This window comes from Rana temporaria, chromosome 3 (genome assembly GCF_905171775.1).
Source record: "Rana temporaria chromosome 3, aRanTem1.1, whole genome shotgun sequence".
Lineage (NCBI taxonomy): Eukaryota > Metazoa > Chordata > Amphibia > Anura > Ranidae > Rana > Rana temporaria.
In genome coordinates this window covers 128,359,451-128,381,382 of record NC_053491.1, presented here as the reverse complement: position 1 = coordinate 128,381,382, position 21,932 = coordinate 128,359,451, and the positions used below count along the sequence as shown (strand labels likewise).

The 21,932-nt window shown below is 42.3% G+C and overlaps 1 protein-coding gene across 1 annotated transcript in view; it reads left to right on the top strand.

Moving 5' to 3' along the window:
• Positions 1–2,067: 2,067 nt before the first annotated feature.
• The window catches only part of FRMD4A (FERM domain containing 4A), a 562,831-nt gene continuing 542,966 nt past the window's right edge, over positions 2,068–21,932 (top strand). The window contains exon 1 of the mRNA XM_040343418.1: positions 2,068–2,319. Coding sequence (XP_040199352.1) covers positions 2,287–2,319 — 33 coding nt within the window. The 5' untranslated portion in view covers positions 2,068–2,286. The remainder of the gene's footprint in view (positions 2,320–21,932) is intronic.

Sequence of the window (21,932 nt, the reverse complement as noted above, 5' to 3'; positions counted from 1 at the left end):
TACAGTAGTATGCATATACAGTATATGGTTGTACACTGTGCATTGAATATACGGTATACTGATATGTTGTACGGTTGTCTATTACCTATTTGATATATTAGATTTTTCCACCAGTGCTGTATAGTGTGTCTGCAGATTGAGCAAAAATCTAATAGTGTATGGCCAGTCAGCCAGACACAATCCATTGATTGTGGCTGCAATGCTTTGCAGACTCAAATGCAAAAATAAATAATAAAAAGATCTGCTTTTTTTTTCCATTGAGTGCATTTTTTACTAGTTTATTTTAAAAAGGTAGACTATGCCTTTAACAAATGAAATGTTGTTCAGATGGGTTTACATCTACTATAGATATTCTAAATTGATTAATAACTAATACATATACAGTATAGACACAGACACAGGTCACACACTTCTAAGTGTCATGTTAGTAAATACTGGTTGGTACTTGTATATACAGTGTTGGTAGTTGTGTATATATAGTGTTGGTAGTTGTGTATATACAGTGTTGGTAGTTGTGTGTGTATATATAGTGTTGGTAGTTGTGTATATATATAGTGTTGGTAGTTGTGTGTATATATAGTGTTGGTAGTTGTGTATATATAGAGTTGGTAGTGGTATATATAGTGTTGGTAGTTGTATATATAGTGTTGGTAGTTGTGTATATATAGTGTTGGTAGTTGTGTGTATATAGTGTTGGTAGTTGTGTGTATATATAGTGTTGGTAGTTGTGTATATATAGAGTTGGTAGTGGTATATATAGTGTTGGTAGTTGTATATATAGTGTTGGTAGTTGTGTATATATAGTGTTGGTAGTTGTGTATATATAGTGTTGGTAGTTGTGTATATAGTGTTGGTAGTTGTGTATATATAGTGTTGGTAGTTGTGTATATATAGTGTTGGTAGTTGTGTATATAGTGTTGGTAGTTGTGCATATATAGTGTTGGTAGTTGTGTATATATAGAGTTGGTAGTTGTGTGTATATATAGTGTTGGTAGTTGTGTGTATATAATGTTGGTAGTTGTGCATATATAGAGTTGGTAGTTGTGTGTATATAGTGTTGGTAGTTGTATATATAGTGTTGGTAGTTGTGTATATATAGTGTTGATAGTTGTGTATATATAGCGTTGGTAGTTGTGTGTGTGTATATATAGTGTTGGTAGTTGTGTATATATTTTGTTGGTAGTTGTGTATATATAGAGTTGGTAGTTGTGTATATATAGTGTTGGTAGTTGTGTATATATAGTGTTGGTCGTTGTGTATATATAGTGTTGGTCGTTGTGTATATATAGTGTTGGTAGTTGTGTATATATAGTGTTGGTAGTTGTGTTTGTATATATAGTGTTGGTAGTTGTGTATATATAGTGTTGGTCGTTGTGTATATATAGTGTTGGTAGTTGTGTATATATAGTGTTGGTAGTTGTGTATATATAGTGTTGGTAGTTGTGAATATATAGTGTTGGTAGTTGTGTTTGTATATATAGTGTTGGTAGTTGTGTATATATAGTGTTGGTAGTTGTGTATATATAGTGTTGGTAGTTGTGTATATATAGTGTTGGTAGTTGTGTATATATAGTGTTGGTAGTTGTGTGTATATAGTGTTGGTAGTTGTGTATATATAGTGTTGGTAGTTGTGTATATATAGTGTTGGTAGTTGTGTATATAGTGTTGGTAGTTGTGTGTATATAGTGTTGGTAGTTGTGTATATATAGTGTTGGTAGTTGTGTGTATATTGTGTTGGTAGTTGTGTATATATAGTGTTGGTAGTTGTGTATATATTGTGTTGGTAGTTGTGTATATATAGTGTTGGTAGTTGTGTGTATATATAATGTTGGTAGTTGTGTATATATAGTGTTGGTAGTTGTATATATAGTGTGGTTTTGCATGTATGATAGGGAAGCCTGTAGAGGTGGGGCTCTTCCTATCCTGAGCTGTGCCTTACATAGGACAATGAGCACACCTTCCTCCCTTGTCGTCCTCCTGTGTGACCTGATCTCAGTGCGGGGATCACTTTCCTTCTTCCCTGTGCATTACGTAAGGCTGGGATCGTCTGTCAGTGGAAGCAGCATAGCTGCAGGCAGCTGGAGCAGAGAGTGAGAGGCAGGCTGGCTGTGCAGGAGGCTAATGACTGGGAAGCCCAGCGCTGGAGTCTCTAAGCTGACACTCACTCCTCGTCTGCTGCTCCATCTACTTGGGCTCTTGGCTTGTATCTGTGCTCCTGGGATGGTTCAATAAGGAACAAAGCTGACCCAACTGGAGGAATAGGATTGGTATGAGGATTAGATTAAAATGGAAGGACTACTATCTCCAATGAGAGCTAAGGTAAGACTCCTTTGAATCCAAATATCTCTCTTTTTTAATGACTTATTTCTGAAGGATAGTGGATTGTGTTTTAATGACTGTGTATAAGAGTGGTCCTGATGCTGCACAGGTGTGTGATGTAGTTCTAGCATTCTCCAGCCTATAAAGTCTTAATGGATGTATTAGGTGTAGAGTGGTGCTCTGTAGCGGAGGTATTTCTAGCATCCACCAGGGGTACCTCTGAGCACACAGATTAGTGCTAGTATGACACTATGATGACCACTTTGTACCAACTCTAAGGCTAAGGGTCTATATATGGTCCTTTGAGCAGGAGATCTAGGAACATATCCCTGATGAATCCCAGCAGAGTGGGACAGTGTCACTTTTGTGACATCCATACCCATTGCCTTTTGACCTTTCCGGATCTGTGGTGGGCAGATGAAAATGGACTTGCGTCTGTTTACATCTGGCTGCCCCCGATCTATCAAAAAAACAGAAAAGGACAGATCTGGAGGTAAACGTCCACTTACTTCCGCCTGCCCATGGAGTTACATGGAGTATCTGATCTGGTCTGTTAGGTGGATCTGATTGGAAAGCCCATGTGAAAGGACCCTTAGATGTACAGAGGAGTTCTGTAGCAGGGACATTTTTAGGGTACTATTAGACCAAGGGCATCAGATTAAAATGTTGAAGGGCTGGCAGGATATAATCTTTATTTTTTATTTTTAATGGACAAAAATGAATTGGTCTAAAAGCTGTAATGTAACATGATGCTATGAATATTAGAAGAATTGAAAAGTAGATAAATTATACCATGTTCCCATACTGTAGATTGTATCATCTCCATATCTCAAAGAAGACCTGGGCCACTCAGTAAAAGACCCAAGGCGCTCAGAAGAGCCAAGATGCCCAAGCACTGGATCACTCAGTAAAAGACCAGGGGTAGGGCTGGCACAAGGGGGGGCAGCAAGGGAAGTTGCCCTGGGCACTGTTGTATCATGTATGGTGGAGGGGATTTGTGTTGGAAGGACACATTTAGGGGGTGGCAGGGGGTAAGTATTGTTCAAGGAGAAGACATTTTTGGGGAGGTGCTAAGAGTGGTGATCTAGGGAGAGCTAGAAGGGGGGGATTTGAAGTGGGGGAAGATATGTACTAGGAGGGGAGATTTCAGGGGAAGAGGATTTGTGCTAGGATGCTATTTCAGTTGCTATGATATTTCAGTTGTTCTATTCTGTATGTGACATCTGCTATGCTTATTTTTTTGATTATCAGTATATGTATTTGGTCTGTCTAGCGCTTAGGCGCAGTTCATGAACTGTATTTGGCGCTTAACAAATAATAAAAAAACAAATAGGAGGGGCATTTTTGGGAGGGGCATTTGAGCTGGGGTGATTTTGGACATAGGGGGGGCAAATATTTGTGCTGAGAGGGGGGATTTCAGCAGGAGGGGGCAGATTTGTACTGGGAGGAGGGGGAATGTATGCTTAGGGGCTGAGCATGCAGATTGGAGCTCAGTATTTTTGTACGGAGAATTTTGCTGACACATAATTTTCATACATCTTGGGGGGGTGCAGTTTGGCATGTTTGCTCTGGGCTCTAGATGACCTTGTCCCGGCACTGACTGGCAGCACTCAGTAAAAAAACCGGGGCACTCAGTAGAAGACCCAAGGCACTTGGTAAAAGACTGGGGGCACTCTGTAAAAGACTCAGGACACCCAGTAAAAGACCCAAGGCACTCAGTAGAAGACCCAAGGCACTTGGTAAAAGACTGGGGGCACTCTGTAAAAGACTCAGGGCACCCAGTAAAAGACCCAAGGCACTCAGTAGAAGACCCAAGGCACTTGGTAAAAGACTGGGGGCACTCTGTAAAAGACTCAGGGCACCCAGTAAAAGACCCAAGGCACTCAGTAGAAGACCCAAGGCACTTGGTAAAAGACCGGGGGCACTCTGTAAAAGACTCAGGGCACCCAGTAAAAGACCCAAGGCACTCAGTAGAAGACCCAAGGCACTTGGTAAAAGACTGGGGGCACTCTGTAAAAGACTCTGGACACCCAGTAAAAGACCCAATGCACTCAGTAGAAGACCCAAGGCACTTGGTAAAAGACTGGGGGCACTCTGTAAAAGACTCAGGGCACCCAGTAAAAGACCCAAGGCACTCAGTAGAAGACCTGGAGCACATGCTCTGGGTGCCAGGGTCTAGCAACGCACGCCCCTGCTTTGTAACTTGAAGTTTTTAAAGAGCACTCTGAATACAACCTCAAGGCACAGCTAAAATTGTATCTTTGTCATCTTGTTCGTCCCATTTTACTAGCCTGATGTTACATGCTGCTGTGTGATGATAAGAAACCTGAACAGCATAGGAAGGATTTTCTGTTGTTCTAACACATAATCACGCAATGCATTGCCAGTGTTAATTTAAAGGAAGCTGTTCTCATTTAAACAGAATGTAATTTTTACAACAAGAAATCAATAATGTGAAATGCTTCTACAAACCAGTGATTGTGACTGGGTTTCTTTCTATAAGCAAGTATTGGTTTTTGCCATAGAGTAATTGGAATTCTTTTTACCGGAGTGAACCTGATGAGGGTTTATGGATCAAGCCAGGAGCATGAATAGTATTCCAGTGTGACCAAATGGACAAGGATTTTATAAGGAGTTTTATTTAGCTCTGCTATTAAAAGCCTATTGTAGATGAGCTATTGATATCTTTATTGAACTTGGTACCTTGGAACCTTGGTCTTACATTGTATTGCTTATATGGATGGCAAAAAAGCACTTGGGTGGCAGCAAATATTTTGTTCAAGGAATATATTAGTCCTGATTTTTTGCACCGGTGTGATTTTACACATGTTTTGCGCGCTAATGAATGACAAGAGGATTACGATTATTTTCTGTTGGGGGCCATTCACATCTGTATGTTTTCTTATCTGTGCTTTGTCAGTTACAGATTAACAATTGTTCACACTGTAGAACATTTGTCTCCAATAAGACCCTTCCTTTATACGTTCTCTGACTGTTGGACAGCTCCCTCATCCAAGCTAATATTGTCTGGTGTGCTTTAAAGTGGTTGTAAACCCATACAGACCACTTTAACCTACAGGTAAGCCTAGATTAAGAGCCGGTTCACACTGGGGCGACTCGTCAGGCGACTTAGCCACCTGACAAGTCGCGTCCCATTGTATTTAATAGAACCGTTCTAATAGGAGCGACGCAAGTCGCTCTGGCTTAGAAAAAGGTTCTTGTACGACTTTGGGGGCGACTCGGGGCGACCTGCATTGACTTCTATACAGAAGTCATTTTGCAAGTCGCCTCTGAAGTCGTCTTCAGGACGCCTTGCCGAGTCGCCCCCGAAGTCGTGCCGCCCCAGTGTGAACCGGCTCTAAGGCTTACCTGTAGGTGCAACAAATATCTCCTCGACCTACATGGTTTAGGAGATATTTGCAGAAAAGACTGCACCGATGTCTACGGCGCATGCGCGCTGTAGACAACGGCGCAGGCGCACTGAGCGCGCCGTTAGTGAGGGCGATCGTGCCGTCACTGACGGCTCCCACACGCATGCGTGGGAGTGACGCCATCGTGGCTCTGGCCAATCACAGCGCTGGAGCCGCGATACCCGGAAGTAACTCGGGTGTCAATGGTGGAGGTAAGGAATGAGAGTCGCTTCGGGGGCTTCAATCTCAGGTAAGTAATTCATAATGAGTTAGTATGTTATGCATACTAAGAAAGAAAGTTACCGCTCCAGGTGGATTGTGTTAGGAAGATCAGTATGGTCTCAGGAGATCAAGGGTGCTGGCAATGCACAAGGCATTAAGTGGAAAAAGAAAATATGGACATCCCCACTCCAAAAAACCTTGATGGTTGTCTTTATTTAAAAAAAGGAAAACTGCACTACAAGTCACAGCACACAACACGGGAGTAAAACAGCTGACGTGTTTCGCATTATAAATTAGTGCTTAATCATAGCTATATAGCTTTATTTTTTTAAATAAAGACAACCATCAAGGTTTTTTGGAGTGCGGCTGTCCATATTTTCTTTTTCCACTTGATGCCATGCATACTAGCTCATTATGCCTTTCTCTTGCAGGTTTTTTTTTTTTAAAGAAATGCTTTAGAGGGTTTACTTCCTAAGGACTAAGCTAAGGTCTTAGCATACACTGTCACTTGATATGTATGGATCTTACACTTCTGCAGAGTACAAGACATGGCTAAGTTACCCGAGCAGATCAGATATTAGGTTGATACTGTTATCATGTAGGTTCAATTATTCTTGTTTCCTGTGAAGATTCCCACCTAATAAGAACTGACCTAGTTCTATCTTTTTGCTGACACGGCTGATGGTGGTTTGCTCCTGTCAGTCACAGGGATATTAAATAAGTTCCCTGTAACCTAGGGCAGTTGGTCAATTTCTCTTTTACAGTCTCTTATCAGATCAGAGAAATGTGCCGAACTGTAAGAATCCATGATGTGACCTACACTACACATAGTCAATCTGTATTTTTCAATGTGTGAAATATTTTATTATTGAACGTTGTCTTATTGTAGTCTTTTCAGCTCACTGAGTTCCTGAATCATTTTTAAGAATCTAGCTGGTTTAACTCAAGAAGCTCCTGGTTTAACATTCAAATCCTGTAATCAATCATTATGTTTCATCTAACTGTCATCAGCTTATCTTTATGTTCATGACAGTTCACAGATTGTGACTGTCACTAAAATCTGAATGTCTAACGCTTCAATTTCATGGGTAGGAGGACTGGGAAGTCCATAATGAATACCATAGACATGCTTGTCACTATCTTTGTTCTGAACTGATAAAGTGTGATGGAAGCTGACACAGTGGACCTTTCCTAGGTCAAATATTACAAGTTAAAGGTGGGGAATATAAAACCAACAGATACGTTTATACCTTGCAAACTGACACAAGCAGAGGTAGTCAAACCAGTGAAAACATATACTGTAGTACTATATAGTGTAGTTTTAGAAAAATGGGGGGCTGCCAATGCTGGCCTCTTTCTAGAAATTCTATTGGCTTAGCAGTTGTCGTCATTAGCTCTGGCTTACTTTCAAAGTCATTGACCCAGAACAAGTAGGCAGACCAGAAAAGTAAGAGAAAGGTGAAAAATGCCTGTTTGCATACTTTTCCAGGTCATTGATTCTCTGTATTGATGCCAAAGCTCTCAACTGTTCTTCATTTGAAGGGGTTGTCCCTCTTTTTAGACCAAATCCCTCTATCCTTCATGCAGCCTCAGTTGCCCCTCTATTTGGTCTAATGTGTACAGCTCTATACAAAATGTTACTACCAAAACTGTTAGGTTGTGCTACATTCTTTATTCAACCTCTATATTACTCCATTTGTTATTTTGAAAAGCCAATATAAAGGGAAAATAGAGGTCAAAAAAGCACTCGTGTGGTTTAGCCAATCATTTTCTACGTATTAGGTCTTTGTGGTCTGTGTAACCGGGGAGGTGACAGAGACATGCCCTTTACCTCCTTATTATTTTGGAAAGTATAGAAGTAGGTCAGGGTAGCCAACTAGCACCTTCAGAAGGAAAATACCCAATGCCCCAATGTTTTTCTCACGTTAGGTTACCATTAAAAAAATCAGTCAATCCGGATATTGTATTTCTGTTATAGATGCAGTTGGACCGATGCATCCTCTGTCTTTTAAAGCGGAGGTTCACCCTAAAAACGATTTTCTAACAATACATTGTGCTCACTCTCGACATTGACAGTACGCTGATGTTTTTTTTTTTTTGCTGTACATACAGTTGTATCGCTATTTTCCCCGCTGGCTTCCGGGTAGTGGCTCCCGCGGGAGTGGGCGTTCCTATGCACAGGCTAAGTGATTGACGTGATGACAAAAGCTTCCACCCGGGACATAAGGCGCGTCACAAGTTGCCGAAAGAAGCCGAACGTCGGTGCGCAGGCGCGGTATAGCGCCAACTCGCAGTTCGGCTTCTTTCGGCAACTTGTGACGCGCCTTTTGCGCCAGGGGGAAGCTTTTGTCATCACATCAATCACTTAGCCTGTGCATAGGTACGCCCACTCCCGAGGGAGCCACTACCCGGAAGCCGGCGGGGAAAATAGCGATACATCGGTATGTACGGCAAAAAAAAAAAACATCAGCGTACTGTCAATGTCGAGAGTGAGCACAATGTATTGTTAGAAAATTGTTTTTAGGGTGAACCTCTGCTTTAATATCATTCAGGGATTCCCGCTTCAGAGTTGTTGCACTTTCCATAATATAAACTCTATTACCAGTCTAATGGGGGGGGGGGGGGCAAGATTGCTCACTTAAAGAGGAACTTATGAAAAAATAAACCTATATACTCACCTCATCTGTGTAATGCTGCCGCTCTCCTACATTGGTTCTAGGACCAAGAGCTGAGTGATCACATGACTACTGATCACTCAGTTGTCGCTCGGCATCTCAGGGCCAGCTGTCAATCAGGCAGCCGGGCAGGGTGGATACAAATTGATGATTTAAAAAAAAAATCGGATTTAAATCAGATTTTTTTGATTAATATCAAATGTATTTAATTAAAATGCTTTTAGAGTCCACTCACCTGCTGCCGCCAAACCTTGTTGTGTCACTGCCGCATCACCAGCCATCCTATTAAAGTGAATGGGACTGTTGGTGAGTCAACAGCGGGTCAAAGGAGAAGCAGCTGCGGGACAGAGATGACAGTTGCTCTTTAAAAATAATGATTTAAAGCGAGTTGATTTCAATTAAGCTTCGACTAGATTTAAATTAAATCTACCTTACAGCCGGGTAGATCCCAACAAAATTGTCAGGATTCTTTCAGAGCCGAGAGTGGCTCTGCCATGTCAGCAAATATCAGGCAATACCCTGCTATTAGCTGACTCTGGGTCACATGAGAACAAAAGTGAGAGTACTTCTGTGACCCAAGAGAGAATTATGGCCAAAAAAGCTTTCTCTTTTAATGCACTGTTGTTCTGTACACCCTGAGTCCCACCAGAAAAGTCAAATGCAGAAGGGATCTGGCCAGATCTAATATTTTCAATGTTAGAGCTAGTGGACTGCTTAATTGTATATTTCTTTTTTGTCATTTATTAGACATCTGTCAGGCTTCCCTTAAGGGTATGTACCCTCGCTTTCTGTTATGATGACAATGGTTTTAGCAAATAGGAAGCAGTATCTGCTACAGGTATACAAACAGCAAAGAAAAACTGACAGGGGTTCTAGCTTTACCCTACTTAAAGAGACCCTGTCACCAGACCATTCATCTTTACCAAAAATATTCCTATAATAATATAGGTTAATTGTGTGCCAATAGTTTATTAATAGTAGTAATATTGTTTTACTTAAAAGTACCTTCATCCTAGGATCATTATATGGAAAGATTAAATTTGGAGGCTGTATGGACTTTAATGCTACTCACATAAATAGTCTAAAAAATTGTTTTATTACATCAGTCTAGTAAAACATACACAGTATTGTGCAATTATAAAGGCACTAAACCCGATGTCTTTTAGTAAAACCAATAGCTGAATCCTATGGTCTATCACATAGAGCTTATTTGTTTCTTCTCAACATGTTTCTATCCGCTTCTTCAGGAGTTTTAGAGAGCAAAATTATCTATAGTGAGACAATAATAATCATACTAAGGAATATACAACACAACATATATAATCTCTATGATTGTACATGGAGACCCAGTAATTGGAGATGCATGGTAGCTTACCCATCACCCAAGGAAGTTCACAGAATGTAGAATGCCAAAGGCACACATCCTCCCCGGTGGGTATGGAAGCACTAAAACAAGGGGGAGCACATAAATCCTGTCTATCAAATAAATAAGATATTTTAATGAGAAACCCAGAGCATATAGCCAGAGGACCAAGATTTTGAGGTGGAGTGTGTCTTTGGCATTCTACATTCTGTCAACCTCCTTGAGTGACGGGTAAGCTATCATGCACCTCCAATAACTGGGTCTCCATGTACAATCATATAAATGATATATGTTGTGTTGTATATTACATATCATGGTTGTTATTGTCACTCTATAGAGGCATGATGGGAATTGTAGTTCCTGAACAACTGGAGGACCATAGTTTGGAGACCACTTCTCTATAGTATTCTCCTTTTCTCCTCCTCAGGCAGCTACAATAAAGTTTACGTAAGTAGGTTAGGGGCAGAGGGGCTGGGTCAGCACACACAGTATTAGACACACCCAGAAAAGATGGAGGCTAAATAAATGGCAGGAGGGAAGGGGCCTTGCTGTATAATTGATTCTTCTAGGAGTAATCAAACTCCCTAGCATACGAATAAAACATATTTATGGAAAGGAAAAGACTGCAAGTAAGATTTTGCAATACAAGATTTTTCTGCTCTTTAAAAAGCGTTTAGCTTACTATATGGGTCGCTGTTGGAGATATACCCTCACTTCTTGTCTGTTAAAACTATTGTCAGCTAGACAGTAAAATATCTCTCCAATGGAGCTCCGGAGAGCAGTAAAAAACTGACGGTTGTTCTACTTTTTCCCCACACCAATCCAATAACTCAAAAAAGTTGGACATATACTTTAAATAAAAAACACTTTATATCTCACTATACAAAGCAATAGAAGAAGGGTAATTTTTATTATATAAATCTGTATTGAATTGCTTAATTATGGAGGATTTTGGTCAAAAATTACTGATTTTTTTGATGATTTACATATTTAAAATCTTAATCTTCTAGATTGTAAGCTCTAACAAGCAGGGACCTCTGATTCCTCCTGTATTGAATTGTATTGTAATTGTACTGTCTTCCCCGATGTTGTAAAGCGCTGTGCATACTGTTGGCGCTATATAAATCCTGTATAATAGTAATAATCACAGTGCAGGCCGCTTAGGAAGCTTTCTCACTGGGCCACATGTTTGCAAGAGCTGTACTCTATAATTTCAGCCTTGGAGAACTGTGGGGTTTTTCTTTTAAATGGTAACACACTTCATTATCAAACCATGTTTAGACACCAACTTGCTCTTCATCTGAATAGGGGTGCCTATAAATTGCACATAAAATGATAATTACCTTATTCCATCTCACATACTTAACCCAACTGAATCATTGCGCTCAATGCATTTCTATTTTGGGATTTGCATAAAAGTCACATAAATATTCATGAGATTGTACAAGCTCTGCAAACAAAATAATCGGTAATATTATATAAAAAAGGCTTAGCATTTATTTTCTTTTATCCTAAACCATATTAAATCCTTTCGGCTGACACTGGTCAATGCATATTGCCACTTAGTGTTGCTGGAATTGCTTTTATGTGGTCAAGCCATAGTTAAATACAGTCGCTAATAAACATGTCAAAGGAAATTGATGCTCTTGTGTAATAATGCTTGGTGGAGTTTATTGTAGTAAACCATATAATGACTGATGATGTATTCTTCCTACAAACATTCACATTTCCTTTATGCTTACCCAACTGTCTGTGTATTTCTTTCTCCTTCTTTCTCCTTCTCGCTCTCTCTCTCTCTCTCTCTCTCTCTTTCTTTCTTTGAAGTACCTAATTATATTTTCCTATGTAATGTGTCATTTGTAGTTGACTGCCTTTCATATTTCACAAGAATCCTCTCAGCGTTGCCATCAGGATTTTAAGATGTCAAAGGAATTCTAGTAATTTAAACCCCCACCCAACCTAATGCTCAAGGTGTTGACTTGGCTACACATTATCATGTACAGGTGCCTTATTGGCTTGAGGGAAATGATTGATTTGATTGTTTTCTAGAAATGTGTTTTCAGGGTCGCAAATAGCATTATTTGAACATTTAGCTCCTGGAAAGACTAAGCCCAAGAAATAAACTGATTTCCTTGGTTGGGAAGGAATCATTGCTAAATAATTTACAAGGTGTGAGGAAATGACCTACTAAGTGTTGTAGGTCTTACTAAAGGTTTCAGCATTGTTGAATAATAACCAGTTCTTTGTCCTTTCTGCTTGTACCTAGTGGTATGGTGAACTCTCCAGGAAATTATTTTTAAAGAACAACATTTCTTCTTTTTTAAAAAGGTCTGTTAGTCCAGCTACGTAGTATTTTAATGAGCAGATGATTCCAGTAAAATGTATTTCTCCCTCAGTGATAGAGGAAAATTATCAGTAGCATGCAACTGCAAAAGGCCCAGCAGCACAGGGGACCAAAGCATATGTAAAATAATAATTCAAAACATTAAAGGGGAGTTCCACCCACAATTTCACTTTTTAAATATAAATACCCCTGTAATACACAAGCTTAAAGTAGTCTAGTAAAGTTAGTCTGTAAACTAAGGTCCGTTTTGTTAGGTTGTTACAGCATTTAGTTAGTTTATAATCTAGAAATAGACCATGGCCATCTTAAGTGTGGGCATCATGAAGCCAGACTGTATGACTTCCTGGATTTCAGCCTTGCAGATCTTGCACATGCTCAGTGCTGCACAAGCGATGTAATAGGTTTCAGTCAGGTTTCCATAGCAACAAGAGTGTCAGAGGAAGTTGCCGCCCCTTCTCTATGCAAATAGGCTATTTGCAAGGACTACTGGGATACATGATGCCTATGCCAGAAACCCTTGCAAATAGCCTTTTGACTTAATAGCCTAGGCTAATAAGGAGGAGGAAGTAATGAAGGACTACAAAATAAAGGTATTTACAAGCAACAAAATAAATAAAAATTGTCCATTCTGAACACTAAGGCCCCATACACACCATAGAATCTATCCGCAGATAAATCCCATCAAATGGGTTTCTGCGGATAGATCCTATGGTGTGTACACGCCAACGGATATTTATCCGCAGATAAATCTCCCCTGGAATGGATTTCCAGCAGATAAATATTTGTCGACATGCACAGAATATCTATCTGCTGGAATCCATTCCAACGGATGGATCCGCTCGTCTGTACAGACTTACCGGATCCATCCGTCCAAAGGGATTCCCCGCACGCGCCGTAATGAATAGACGCATGCGTGGAATTCCTTATATGACAGCGTCGCGCCCGTCGCCGCGTCATAATAGCGGCGACGGCGCGACACGTCATCGGCAGAGGATTTCAGCGCGGATTTCAATGCGATGGTGTGTACACGCCATCGCATTGAAATCCTCTGAAATCTTAGAGAGGATTTATCCGCGGATACGGTCCGCTGAACCGTATCTGCGGATAAATTCTATCGTGTGTATGGGGCCTATGAGATTAGGGCATGCAGCACAGACAAACATAAAATAAATGGGTGGAACTCCACTTTAACATATATCAGATTTCATTTATATCAGAAGCAGCGAGGAGGATATGAGCAACAATATTAAAGCTTTAGATTTGGCTGGGAAAAAAAAAAAACATATATCAGATTTATACTTTTTTATGTGAATCAATATCTTTGCTTAATTTTTTATTTTATTTTAGAATGCAAGCCACAGTAGGGCTTCTTTCACACAGTCGTTCCAATCAGATATACCAGTCTTTTTTTTTTTTTTTAAGCGGATCTGAGCAGAAGTTTAATGTAATGCCCCATACACATGACCGGTTTTCCCATCGGAAAAAAAAACAATGGTTTTCCAGACGGGATTCCGCTCAAGCTTGTCACACCAAATTCCGACAGTCAAAAACGCGGTGACGTACAATACTACGACGAGCCGAGAAAAATGAAGTTCAATGCTTCTGAGCATGCGTCGACTTGATTCTGAGCATGTACAGTTTTTTTGTGCGTTGAAATTACATGCAGACAAATAGTTTCCTGCTAGGATTTTTTCTTGATGGGAAAAAATAGATCCTGCTCTCTTTTTTTTCCGTCAGTTTTCCTGTGGGAAAAAGTCAGATGGAACATCCACGTGGTAGGGATTCCCGACGAAAAGCTCTCATCAGAGTTTTTCCAATGGGAAAACCGGTCGTGTGTACGGGGCATTAGTCTATGGGAAAGCAGATGTAACTAGACCTCCAAGTCTACCAAAAGAAAAAAACAGAAAGTATTTGCGCCCTTTTCTGAATTTTGGACATAAATGTGATGGATTTGAGGGAAATAGAATGTACACGGGTGCATGTAGGTTTACATCCACCTGCCAATAGACCTAACATGAGGTTATAACTTAGCACAAGATGTGTGAAACATGTTAACCTTACGTTCATTCCTGTGACTGCATCTGTCTGCATTACAATAAAGATGTTTTTATTGGTATTCCAATGCGGTGTGCGGCTGCCTATTCCAAGTTTCCTTGCCCATAGACCTAACATGGGTCCATTAAGCTCCAGGAGGAAAAAACTGAACAGACACAGGTGTCACAAAAGTAATATCTATGGCCAGCCTTAGACCCCATACACGATATTAGATTTTCTGCAGATTTTTGTCTTCAGATTTACCAAAACCATATAATATGAGGTCAAACCTTAAGGGTTTCAGTTTGTATGCAATCTGGCAGGCCCTTGTACTATATGGTTTTGGAAAATCTGTAGACAAAAATCTTTAGAAAATCTAATAGTTTGTATGGGGTCTTAGACTCCTTATGACTGTTGATGGGATTCTAAGCCATAATCATATCATTGAATTGTAATTTAAGGTGCTATACATGAGCAGGTCTATTATTGGTGCAGCCATGGGCGTCCGCTCCATAGGGCAAGGGGGGTCAATTGCCCCCCCCCCCCCTGGAAGTCAGAGTGAACTGCACTTTTCAGGCTCCACATAGATGCATTCCACACACACAACAATCTTAACAAAAATTATTATTTTTAATAATGTGGAATACTTTTCTATGTAGAACCTGAAAAGTCCCAGTATATTCCTGACATTGTCATAAGTATAAAGAGACATACAGAATACAGCCCAACTCCAGGAAAGGGAAAAGTCCACCCTTGCACTGCTAGGGGGAAATTACCACTTTTACTTCTATGTTTCCATGTTCCAGCCAGCCACACTGCTCTCCTCCTCAACCCAAAGCCTCAGCATCATTGCATACCATACAGGAACATTGACACTGTATGGTACAATGAGGATGATGGAGTGCTACCACAGCCTGTCACAACTTTCACAGAAGATGCAGGGGACCAGTCATAGAGATTGAGGGAATCAGGAAAAGTTTGGTACACAGAGTATATTTGTAACAATTTACTATGTTTATTATGCCTCATAGAAAGGAACTGGACAATTCACACTCAGTCCCTTTCTATTTTTCAAAAGTGAGCTATCAGGGGTCTGTTTAGTCCCCTGATATTTCACCAAAGCCCTCCAACAAGACTGGTAAAAAATGTAAAAAGAAATAAATTTGTAAAAAAAAAAAAAAAACGACTGACACTGTCCACTGCTCTTCTAACACCGCCTACTGCCCTACTGACACCATCTATCCTATTCGGCTGCTGGGGGGGGGGGGTTTAAACCCCAGCTAGTGGTCGAAGACAGGGTTAAATGTGACTATGTATTGGCGCTGCCGAAGCGCCCCCCCCCCCCTGAAAAAAATTCTGCGGACGCCCATGGGTGCAGCATAGGTAAAGATGTCAATAAACAAGTCCAAATATGTTTGGCCTTGCTGCATACTGACCATGGTGTGTTTTCTATCATTTAGCCAACTGCGTTATGCACATAAATTGACTGCTTACAGAAAGAGTTCTGTGAGCAATGCTACTGATTTCCTTACATTTCTCCCATCATTGAACATTTAAATAGTTGAGACAGTTGAGTTAGATGTTTTGCTGGCTAGTAAAGTGTGCAATGGACATTTTGTATTCCATTATTGAGCATGGCTCCCAAACATTTGTTTATATTGTGCATACGTTATATGTTGCTCTCATCATAAGTACATGCAGGTTTATTTGCTACTTTGGTTGCCTGTAAGTGCCTAGAGTAGACTTTACAGTCCCTTTAAATCACATTATTGACAAATGCCTTTATTGGCCTCAGTAAACATTCCATGTATTGTTTCCTTTTGTGTTCTTGTTCATATTATGTTCTTTCATTATCATTCACTTTCACTTGTGAATTGGTTCAAGTTTCTTGGACACCGTGTACTGAATATGCTCTGGAGGTAAACATTCCTTTGTTCTAGCATTGTTTGAGCACTGCCTAAACCAGAATGACTGCTCTTTAAACAGACCGGGTCAGGATGGCTGGTATGTGTTACAGCTATGGCTCTCTTCCAGCATTGGAGACGGCTATTGTCTAACTCCTGGAGGTGGTGCTCATCCCAGGGCAAAGAAAACATATAAAGAAAAACTAAGCTGAAAGAATAATGGAAGGTTTAACTGCTGACGTCTCTCTCCTCCAGCATTGAAGGCTGCCATTGTCTAACTCCTGAAGGCACAGCTCCCAACTGTCCCTGATTTCGAGGGACTGTCCTTGATTTGGAATAAAGTCCCTCTGTCCCTCATTCCTCATCATTTGTCCCTCATTTTGGTCTGATCCATATAGTTGTATATAAAATGCACTATTTATCTTTCAAAAAGCATTTCTCAGTACTAAACCTTTCATCCAATTTCTAATCGGTTGCATTTGTAATTATCCAAAGCCAATATACAGGAATAGTAGTGGTAAAAAAGCACTTGTGGGTTTAACTAACATTTTTTTGTAATTCTTCTTTAAGGGGGCGTGGCAGGGTGTGTGTCCTATGCCTACATACTTTTGCTAATAGGTGTCCCTCATTCCCATCTCAAAAAGTTGGGAGGTATGCTGGAGGTGGTGCTCATCCCAGGGCAAAGTAGACATATACAGAAAAATTAAGCTGAAAGAAATATGGAAACTTTCACTGCTGATGTCTCTCTCTGAAAATGTCTGTCTGGCATGGTCATCTAATGGTCTCTTTACCCACCGAGCCACTGACCCAGAATGAGTACACAAATAAAGGGTTCTGACTTCACTTGCTGCATGCAATGCAAGTACAGGCCAGTGTCTCAGAAAATACTGAAGTTGGAGGTTTAGTATGACAACCAGGGAATCACTCAACAATGGTTGTCTCTGTATTTCTGTCTGCAAAGGCTTCCTTTAAGGCATAATTGGGATCCTGTAGAGCTCAATTTGTTACATAGATAATTTTATACTTGTGTTTATATATTGTGGATTAGGAACTAAAGGGTTTGTTCACATTTGCCCTTTACCCTCCCCTGTTCCTAACTCTGGAGTTACAGTAGCTGCATTGATCTGGGGAATGGATATGAAATACTCACTCTTCTCGGTCAGCCATTCCAGGACAGACCAGATGAATACTGATTGGTCAGTCATCCCTGAACTAATGGAGCTGCTGTGGGGATTAGGGTGCCAACGTGTCCCAGATTGCCCGGGATCATCCCTTAATTGTCATCTCTGTCCCTGGTCCCGAACACCTTCAATCCGGGACAATACAGTGTCGCGGAATGAAAATGACACTGGGGACGTTCAGCAATTCATATGACAGAGGCGGACTGAGCCACCATAGCTCTGGCTCCGCCTCCACCTCTACCTGACTATACACCTAATCACTGGTTGCTATAGCCGCCTGGCGTCTGGCAACCAGTGACGTCACTGCCCAGCGTTGAAAGGATTTCACTTCCTCCTCCTCCTCCTCCACACTAGTGCGGGTTTTAAATTCTCTGCCCGGCTTTCTGTTTGCCTGAGACCCGAATCAGCCCCATAGCACCAATCCCTTACTATCTGCTTTTACAGCTTTGGCCAATAAGGGAAGGGGGCACTTCAACTCCCTGCACATATTTCTCCCTGCCTCCACCCTCCCCCTTGTGCAGAGCCCGGGATCGTCTGTCCCATTACAGTGAAGGGAGAGAAGTTTCAGCAGCATGGAGAACACAGACAGAGGCAACAGTCACAGCCCAGAGCTGCAGACATCGGAGCTGTGCATCTCCTTATCTTACTGTGAGTCACCCCCCTCCTCCCCATCTTGGGCTGCTGTTTGTATATGACTTTCTGCATCTGTTCACACTTCACAGTCACCACACACTATTCACCTTCGGGGGGGGGGGGGGGGGGGACTGCTGCTTGCAGTCTTCCTGGCCAGTGCTCTTTTTTTCTATTAGAGGGGGTTGAGCAGGGTACCCCCCCCCCATCCCCCCTCTGCAGTCCTCCTAGCTGGGGGTCTTTTTTAACTGGTGGGGGAGGGAGGGGAGTTCCTAATTTCCTAGATGGGGGTCCCCCAATATCACCCCCTGCAATCCTCATAACTGGAGGGGGAAGAGAGGGGGATTCTTGTATTGGGGTCCCTTCTTATTACCCCCAACACTGTCCTCCTAGCTGGGGGTCTTGTTTAACTAGAGGCAGTGTGTCCATACGGGCGCCCCCTCTTTCCAGCCACACCCTCTATCAGACAGCGGGCGGGGGGGGCACAGTGGGAGCATTTGATAAAACAGTGGCAACGTTTGATGAGCACAGCGGCTGCATTTGGGCACAGTGAGACTGCGTTTGATGGTCAGTGTAGGGATCCGGTAGGTTAGTGTAGTATCCGGGAGGTCAGTGTAGGGATCAGGTAGGTCAGTGTAATGGTCAGTGTAGGGATCAGGTAGGTCAGTGTATGTCCAGTTTTTACTCCAGATCCCTCAGGTTATTTGTATACCATTTGTAGTATAAAGTACAGGGTTTTATATACAACTTTAGTGCCTTGGATATAAAAAGAATTAGATTCATGTATGTTAGCCCAACATTGAAAGAACAATTAAACTCTGTGGGCCAGATTCATGTAGATCAGCGGATCTTTAGATCCGCCAGATCTACCTGTTTTACGATCCGCCGGTGCAATTTAGCGAGGCTAGTGCATGATTCATAAAGCACTTACCTCGCAAATTGCACCGTCGGATCCTAACTCCCCCCGGCGGAATGCAAATTCCGTGGCTAGGGGGAGTGTACAATTTAAATCAGGCGCGTTCCCGCGCCGATTTAACTGCGCACGCCCCGCCGGCGAAAAAGCCCAGTGCGCATGCTCCAAATGACGTCGCTAGGACGTCATTGTTTTCGGCGGCTAGGTTACTTACGACCATCCGTATTCCCGACGTACTTACACAAACGACGTAACAAATTTAAAACTCGGCGCGGGAACGTCGGCCATACTTAACATTAGCTACCCCTCATATTAGCAGGGGTAGCTATCCGCCGGAAAAAGCCGAACGCAAACGACGTTGAAAAAGAGCGACGGGCGGGCGTACGGACGTGAATCGGCGGTTCTCCTCATTTGCATATGCGACGTGTAAAAAAAAGCGACGACACCTAGTGGCCGGCGGGAGATTACAGCCTAAGATTCGACTGGTGTAAGTCACTTACACCAGTCAGATCTAAGGGAGATCTATGCGGAACTGATTCTTACACACCATCGAACAGAGGTCCGCGCGTAAACAATACGCGGGGCGTGTCCGCAGTGTCGCCGCGTCGATGACGCGGTGTCGCCGCGACAATGACGCGGCGACGTGTGCGGCCTGCCTTTAAAAGGTTTCCACGCATGCGTCGAAGTCATTCGACGCATGCGAGGGATGGCGGGCGGCAGGACATGTACGGTAGGTCTGTACAGACGACCGTACATGTCCGGGCGGACAGGTTTCCAGCGGACTGTTTTAAAGCAAGTCCAGGAAACAGTTGTCCGCTGGAAACCTGTCCGATCCGCCCGAAAATGGTCCGATCGGGCCTACACACGGCCAAACATGTTTGCTGAAACTGGTCCGCGGACCAGTTTCAGCAGACATGTTTGGTCGTGAGTACGGGGCCTAAGTGGCCACCTGCAATGTTGGGCTAACATACATGAAACATGCTTAAATAGGTAAGGGGCGGGGCCACCCAGCGATGTCACATTGTGGCATAGCCCCTTTTGATGTCATCACCGACCGGTGCATGCTGAGGTGTGTCCCTGAATGGCAGTTTGGAAATGTGGTCACCCTAGTGGGGATGCTGACAGCTCTGGAACCCTGGAGGTAAGAACAGCTAGGACAGGGGTGTGGGGAGGGTTTACAGTGTTAGTTCCCCATTACATTTGTTCTGTAAATGTTAACTAACACTTTGAAAGAAAATAAAGTTAACTACTTTTTTATAGCTTGTTGATATATGCAGTCTCCTTTTTCCTCTGCCTGTGGTCATATGAAAAGCTGCCAGTGTATATTCCAAACAATTATCACAAAATACAGAAATCCATATTTTCTCTTTTACTCTAGTCAGACACAAATGCACTTGAGTGCCCCTGATGTTCATTCTGTTCATTCTGGCATTCATCTTCTCCCCCTGGCTGGCCTGCTGTTGGTTAATTCCTGTAGTCTGGTCTTCTCGGCTTCTGTTTGCTTCTTAATGCTCAACTCCAGGCAGATATTAACGGCACAAATGATTTCAGCTCTGTATTTATTAATACATCATTACATTTTTTGTTTAAATACAACCAGTGCCGGCCCAAGACATTGTGCTGCCTGGTACCAAGAATGAAATGCTGTCCCCCCCCCCCCCCCAACAAAAAAATTAAAAATCACGCCCAACAAAATGCACCCATATCCATTATTTTATATCATGGTAACTAAAGTGGACCTGTCATGGCTCCATACATGTATGTAGGAGTATAAAGAGGACCTGTTATAGTTGTTTATGTGTATAGGAGTATAAAGAGGACCTGTCAGGGCTCTATTCATGTATATTGGAGCATAAAATGACCTGTCATGGCTCTATGCATGTATGTAGGAGTATAAAGAGGACCTGCCATGGCTCTATACATGTATATAGGAGTATAAACGGACCTGTGCAGGGCTGGCAGCCGCAATGTCAGCTGGCCACCCACGATCGCTCCACAGAGAGCCAGAAAGGGGATCTGTCCATGTAAACAGACAGATCCTCATTCTGACAGGGTAGGAGAGACAGATGTGCTGTTCCTAGTGATTAGGAACAGAGATCTCTCTCCTCCTCCAGTCAATCCTATCCCCCCCAGTTAGAAACACCACCCAGGGAACACATTTAACCCCTTCCCTGACAGCGACATTTACACAGTAATCAGTACAATTTTATTGCACAGATCGCTCTATAGATGTCACTGGTCCCAAAAATGTGTCAGAAGTGTCCGATCTGTCCACCACAATGTCGCAGTCTCGCTAAAAATTGCAGATCACTGCCAATACTAGTAAAAATAATAATAATAAGATTGCTTGAAGCGCATTATTTCTATTATTACATTGTTATATCAAATGAAAAAGTTCAACTTACTGTAATGCAGAATCAGTGGGAGCCCCAAGCTTGTCACTTGCCACGTCACCTGCCTTCAGATATGGATTGTCACTTGCAGCGTCACCTGCCACACATTATGAATTGTCACTTGCCACATATTGTCACTTGCCACATATTGTCAATTGCCACATATTGTCACCTGCCACAGGTAGCGTATTGCCACTTCCTGAGTAAAGACAGGCAGCAGAGAGATAATGTAATCTCTCTGCTGCCCGCACAGTGGGGGCGGAACTGCAGTGATGCAGGGTGGGCAGTGAGAGATGATCTCACCTCTCTGCTCCCCCGCCCGCTGATTGGCCAGGAAGCCTGATCATCTGCCGACTGTCCCGCCCTGAGTGTGCGGGTGGTGGATCTTGTTTTTTTACACACCTAAGGCCGGGGCGGGGTGCTTGCGGCGATAGCCACCTTCTCCGTCTGTCTCCTAGGGGGGGGGGTTGGTGTTTTCGGCGATCGCCGGCTTCGTATGCATTGTCTGACGGCCCTTCTTCTAGCAGCTTAAAGCTGAAGGGAG